We start from the raw sequence: 6676 nt of genomic DNA, 5'->3' as shown, positions 1-6676 counted from the left end.
AATTGATGGATGTCTAAAATATAAAAATAAGGAGAAGCCTAAAACAGGCCCACGGCCCAGCCCGCGTCTGAACTATGACGTGAAAATTGGCCCGAAGCCCGGCCCGAGGGGCGTAAAAAAGTTACGGTTTGCTTAATAAACTGGTCAACTTTGGAAACCGACATCGTTAGAAGAATGGCATCTATGCTAATATTAGTCTGTTTCATTCTTATTCTAAGGTCACCGTAGCCATGCGGATCCAGTTGTAGCAGTCTGATGTTTTCTGGGGTGCCAACTTATAATATTATTTATAAGTAAAAATATATATTACTGTAAAGCCAGCCCTACATAGGATTATCATGGACAAAAAAACATTACCTTGCGAACTCCTTTGAGCCAAAGACAAAAATAAACAACAATAAACCAATTTGACTTGTGTTGTGGTGTTATTCTGACTTGTTTTTCTTCATTAATGTACACAAAAACAAGCAATTTGGTCTTCTTTGAAGAGGGGGAAAAAAACAATACCATTCATAAAACAGAGGAAAAAAAGAGAAAGAAAAAAAATATCATATATACATACGAAACCAAAAACTTTATATACTTAACTCTTTTCTAGAGGTACTGTGCAAGTTTTTATTCTGGCATCAAAACCCCAAGACTTGAAGAATGATTCCTTACAGCACCGGCAGAAGCCACCACAGTACCTCTTTACCTGAAAATATTCCTTAAACAACATAATTGTGTAAAGTACAACTAGCAAAGCAATCATTTCATAGACATGATAAATATATCTATAGAACACTTTAAATTACTACTTAACGAAATTACACCCCCTCTTCTCAAGACAGCCCTGAAATTGTAGCATCATTAGATACCAAAAAGGCATTTGATCGGGTGGAATGGGACTATCTTTGGATAGGTTGGATAGGTTCGGATTCGGCACCAAATTTATAGAGTGGATTCATCTGCTGTATATTTCTCCAGTTGCTACAGTGGTTACTAATAAATGGAGGTCAAAAAATGTTCCTTTGTCAAGGGGCACTCGGCAGGGGTGCTTTTGTTTACAATTGCAATTGAACCCGTCTTTAGCACTAAAATCTACACCCTTTTTTCATGGCAGGGTTAAGTGGGGTGTCGAACATAAGCTCTCATTATATGCTGATGACCTGCTTCTTTATATTTCAGATCCTTTATCATGCATCAATGACATTATCAAAGTCTTGCACAATTTTGGGACCTTATCAAAATCTTGCACAATTTTGGGACCTTCTCTGGCTATAAGTTGAATATCTCTAAAAGTGAATGCATGCCTGTTAACACACTTGCCAGGCATATGCCTGATTCCATGTTTCCCTTTTGCATGGTAAGATCTAAATTTAAATATCTGGGAATCAATATCACTCAAAACCTTTAAGGACTATATGAAAATAATTTCACTCTATTGACTAAACTCAAATTTCGGTCTGTATTAATCAAGCCTCTGAGAATTACTCACGAGAACACTGCTAAGAAAAATTTCTTGGCTCAAAAGCTACGCTTAAAAGTTAGTTATCAAGCATCTCATTCATAATTTACGTGACGTGTAGGACTAAATAGATTTCCTTATTTAAGAATATTCTCAGATAAATTCACATTGAATGGTGAAATTCCTAATAGGAGTTTTATTCAACACACATTTGACAATAAAGAATTTTCAAGAGAATACATTATGGCAAGGAAACGAAGCATCATCACAACCTTCAATTTAGGGCCGATAGACGATAGTATCATGTATCGCCTGTTGCTGATGCCTTTGACGATATCAAGACGATTATTATTATTAGTATTATTATTATTAGGCTATTATCCATCAAAAATAGACTATCTTTAGTGATGTAGTGTGGAGAGCCGCTAATGGGACGCTTCAGAAACCTGCCGCGGCGCAGCCTGTACACAAGCATTGACAAGTGGCCGCGATCAGCTCCGGTGGCCGTGACGGATCCATAACGCACCGCAGACTTTTTAAAGTGCATAAACTCACACTAGACTGAAGTCAGTGTTTATTCTTTGATAGTGTAAATGTTCTTTGCTAGTTTTCTGTAGCTGCTGTTTGAATAACTGAGGAAATGTAACTGTTTGATTAATGGCTCGTCGTCAAACATTTCAAGAACATTCTTCCTCTCCTGAAAGATTCACGCATGTCTCTGTCTCCTCAGCGCCATCACAAGCCCCTACTGGCAACTCCTAACCATTTGAGAGACCTCTCGCGCTGTCTTAAAGCACTCTTACTCTCCCCGTTATTTAAGAAATTTGATAACTTGTTTTTATACTTAAGTTTGAAAGTAGGAGTAAATTTAATGAATTCTCAGCACTTAAGACTAACGTTGTCATGGGTATAGTGTCACTTTGAACTTATCATCCTAGAATTTCTTGCGCAGTCAACTTAAATGTAACCCATCAAAGACAACCCAGGTGGGACTTGAACCCACAAATCCCAGCTCTGATCTTTGATCTTTAGTATACCTTTAAAGAGTTTCTGACACTCAAAAAAACACTTTAGTGTCATGATGGCAGGCTGCGTACCATCATTGAGGGGAGAAGTCCAGTGTTCAAGTCACATGCAAGTAGCGGAATCAGTCAGTTGAATCCTTTGTTATGTTGCAGTACTGAGCCTAACTCAAAATTGGTGTGGTTGGGAAATCCCTACATCTGTTTGTTTTCATCTGTACCTCAACATACCCAGGATTCGGCACATTAGTAAAAATTCATAATTATCAATCCAATTCACTATGCCTTTCAACTGGTGTTCCACAAGGGGCCATATTGGGGCCAATTCTCTTTAGCATGTATATTAATGATTTACCCATTGTGTGTCAACAATGTAATAATGCTGATTATACAGTCATTTTCACACATGGTAAAAATGTAGAAGAGGTTGCAAATAAGTTAACAGTTGTTCTGGCCAAAATCATATCCTTGCTGAATCAGTGTTATCTGAAATTAAATGTGTGAAAAACAGCTTGTATGTTCTTTTCTAAAGGACATAGTATTGATATAAAACAGGATATTTTCATTTCGGGAGAGAGATTAAAGGTTGTTTTGGAATATATACTTAGGGGTACATTTGGACTTATGTCTTGGTTTTAAAACGCATATAAAAAAAGTATGTAAAAAGGTAAAATTTAATTTAATTAATTTTCGGTTTACTAGAAATTCTTTATCAAATGAGGCTGCAAAGGTATATTTTCATTCTATGATTCTTTCTCATATTACTTATTGTCTGACAAGTTGGTCTAATACGCATGCTATAGTTCTAAAACCATTAGAATTATTGTACAAACAAGCACTTAAAATTTTAGATTAAAAAAATTAGTTTTCACCATTGTAATATCTTAAAGGGGTCATATGATGTTGCTAAAAAGAACATTATTTTGTGTATTTGGTGTAATGAAATGTGCTTATGCGGTTTAAAGTTAAAAAAACACATTATTTTCCACATACTGTATATTATTGTTTCTCCAACAATGTGAACATTAATGTTGTTTATATATCTTAATAAGCTGCTTTCTATTTTAATTTTTTTTATACATATTTCTTTATTTTTTGTATTGTCATTTTGTATAATTTGTTGTTTAATTTTTGGTTGAATTTCGTTGTTATTGTTTTTCTATTTTGTTTCTGTATTTTACTCTAGTTTTTTTGGCCTCATAACATCTGGCAAAGGACTACCAATGAAAACTAGCCTTTGGGCTAATTTGGGTACATTTACATTCACGAATGTTGATTAATGTACACTGTCCCTTTTTTTTTGTGAAATAAATATATAAATTAAAAAAATGGCACTTTGAGAAGCTTGATAAATACAGGCCCTGATCTTCAAAAATGGAGGACTCTCCATCTATCTCTGGTTGGCAGAGTGAACTGTGTTAAAATGACAGTTCTTCCAAGATTCTTATATCTATTTCAGTGCCTCCCCATCTTCCTATCCAAAGCCTTTTTCAACACACTAGATAAACTTATTTCCAGTTTTATATGGAATGGGAAAATCCCTAGGATTTTAATATAATATATATTAATATAATATAATTTAATATAATAGTATAACTTTTTATACTATTATTGGGCGGCTAATGTCCAAAAGATAATCTACTGGATGTGCTCATCAGGAGGTACTGATAGGTATGAAACACAATCTAAATCCTGCACAGTAACCTCTCTACAAGGCCTAGTAATATCTAGCTTACCTATTAAAATAGCACGATACACATCAAATCCAGTTATTCATTTCACTCTTAAAATATGGACTCAGCTACGTCAGCATTTGAAGTTAAGACAAGCGCCCTTGTTTCAGAGTCCAATATGCAACAACCATGCATTCCTGCCTGCAAAACTAGACTCTGCATTTAAACAGTGGCAAGATAAGAGCACTCAGTTTGGCGATCTTTATATTGATGGTCTTTTTGCAAGCTTTAATGATCTGCGTTTCAAATTCACTCTTAATTCAGCCAACCTTTTCCCTTATTTTCAGATACATAATTTTGTGAATGCCCAGTGCACATCATTTCCAAATATTCCCTCAAAGTCTCCTGAAGACTCTCTGTTGGAAGTACCCTACCATCTACAAGGCCTTGTTTCAAGAATATATATAATTCTTATGTCCTTAAAAAGTGTTGGAACAGACAAGATTAGAAGCAGATGGGAGAAAGCGCTCGGAGTAGTATTTTCAGAGGAATTTTGGACCAATGCCCTCCGTAGAGTGAACGGAAGTACCTCTTGTGCCCGATTGAGTTTAATGCAGTTTAAAGTATTGCACCGTATGCATTTAAGCAGAACACGGATTGCCTCCTTTAATCCTACTTTTGACAGGACCTGTATTAGGTGTCACACAGGTGAAGCAGACCTGACTCACATGTTCTGGACGTGCTCCACACTTACTGCGTACTGGTCAACCATATTTGATGCACTTTCTAAAGTGTGTGAAGCCCTGCTGAAGCCATGTGCTGAATTTGCAATATTTGGTGCTCCAGGTGATGAATCAAATTTGACTCAAAGACAACTAAACATTATTGCCTTTGCATCCTCATTGGCTCGCAGACAAGTTTTATTACATTGGAAATCTACAAATCTGCCCAAAGTGTCACACTAGCTTCAGGATTTAATGTTATACCGTATCATATTTCTCTGCTAAAAATGTACTTCCTGTGGAGTAATGTGATTTACATTGTTATTGCAATTTCTTCTTTCTTTTTCACCCCTCTCTTATGCAGTGTTTATGTTGTTCATTACAGCGAATTGACATTGTAATATTCCTGATTGTGGTATCCAATTACCTTTTTATTTATTTATTTTTAATTACTTTATTTTTCATCATTATTTAACTATTAAATCATTCATCTTTATTGTATTTTATTTTCTATTACCATTATTGTGATCACTATTATCATTATTATTATTATTTATATTAGGCAGTTTGTTCTGGGTTGGTTGGGGAGGGATTAATAATATTAAAATACAGTTTCTGTACAAACAATATCATTTGTCTTTGGAATAAAGATAAAGGGAATTAAAAAGTGTCAGCTGCCAGAAATTCACTGTAAAACACATAATGTTTCCAGTATTACAGAAGACATTGAACTCCACTTGCTCCTGATGATATGGAACCCTGATGGACAGCCTCCATCACTAGTTCATTAATCTAGCATGTACATTGCTTTGGCTGAAAGCGTCTGTCAGACAGATGGCTTTAACAGGGATAGATGACTGCTTTAACAGGGACGTGAGCCACCGGTAATGCTGCTGAGACCAATGAGTAGCAGACGTAAGACCAGAGCGGAGGAGTCAGACGAGGGCTTCGGCATGCTCATGATTGCCTCCATCTGCTCGCTGTGTTGCCTCTTCATCAGATTCATAGTCTCAGCGTGTCTTTTGTTCATGTTTGCTATCATCTTTTCAAACAGTTTTTGACTTTCCTTCTCTGCGTTTTTATTCTTCCTCCTGAAGTCCTCCATCTCTTCAGACATCCTGTCAGCCTTCTCCTGAAAGCCCTTATCCAGCAGAGCAGCCTGCTCCCTCAGTTTGCTGTCCATGGCACGCTCGGCCTCCTCTCTCTGAAGCCTCATCTCCTCATCCATCTTCTCCCTCATCTGTCTCATCCTCTCTTCATTACTCCTTCTCTCTGCTTCCATCTTCTCTTCTAGCTGTCGCTGCTTCTGTTCCATGGTGTTTATTTCTTGAGCCAGGAGAACGGCCTTCTCTCTTTCCTCTGGTAGAAGACAATCAGGCAAATGTAATAAAGCTTGTAATATTAAACTCAGTTCCTGGAGGGCCACAGCCCTGAAGAGTTTAGCTCCAAGACCTTCAGGCTTATTTGAAAACCATATGGTGTGAGTGTTGTAGCAGGTTGGGACTAAACTCTGCAGGACTGCGTCTCTCCAGGAACTGATTTTGACACTCCTGCTGTATATATGAATATACTAAAATGTATTTGAAATACATTTATTTCATACATACAAATACATTTACATATTTATGTACTTAATAAAAAATACCCTTTAATTCTACTTTTGGTATATTAACTGGTATACTTAAAGTCTGCTAAATTGGCAAAACTAATTTTGTACTTAATTCATAATTGTGCAGAAGCAGTGCTGAAGTCCAACTAAAGATATACTGAAGTATATTTGATTGTGCTAAAGTGGAACTATTGCACGTATAC

The 6676-nt window shown here is 36.3% G+C and overlaps 1 protein-coding gene across 1 annotated transcript in view; it reads right to left on the bottom strand.

The window, feature by feature from the left end:
- Positions 1 to 5420: 5420 nt before the first annotated feature.
- The window catches only part of LOC107738553 (guanylate-binding protein 1-like), a gene marked incomplete at its 5' end in the record, with an annotated part of 2793 nt that continues 1537 nt past the window's right edge, over positions 5421 to 6676 (bottom strand). Inside the window, one exon of the mRNA XM_016550321.1 lies at positions 5421 to 6278. Coding sequence (XP_016405807.1) covers positions 5727 to 6278 — 552 coding nt within the window. The remainder of the gene's footprint in view (positions 6279 to 6676) is intronic.

This window comes from Sinocyclocheilus rhinocerous, unplaced genomic scaffold (genome assembly GCF_001515625.1).
Source record: "Sinocyclocheilus rhinocerous isolate Xijiao unplaced genomic scaffold, SAMN03320098_v1.1 scaffold1843, whole genome shotgun sequence".
Taxonomy (NCBI): Eukaryota; Metazoa; Chordata; class Actinopteri; order Cypriniformes; family Cyprinidae; genus Sinocyclocheilus; species Sinocyclocheilus rhinocerous.
This window is presented reverse-complemented; position numbering and strand designations above follow the sequence as displayed.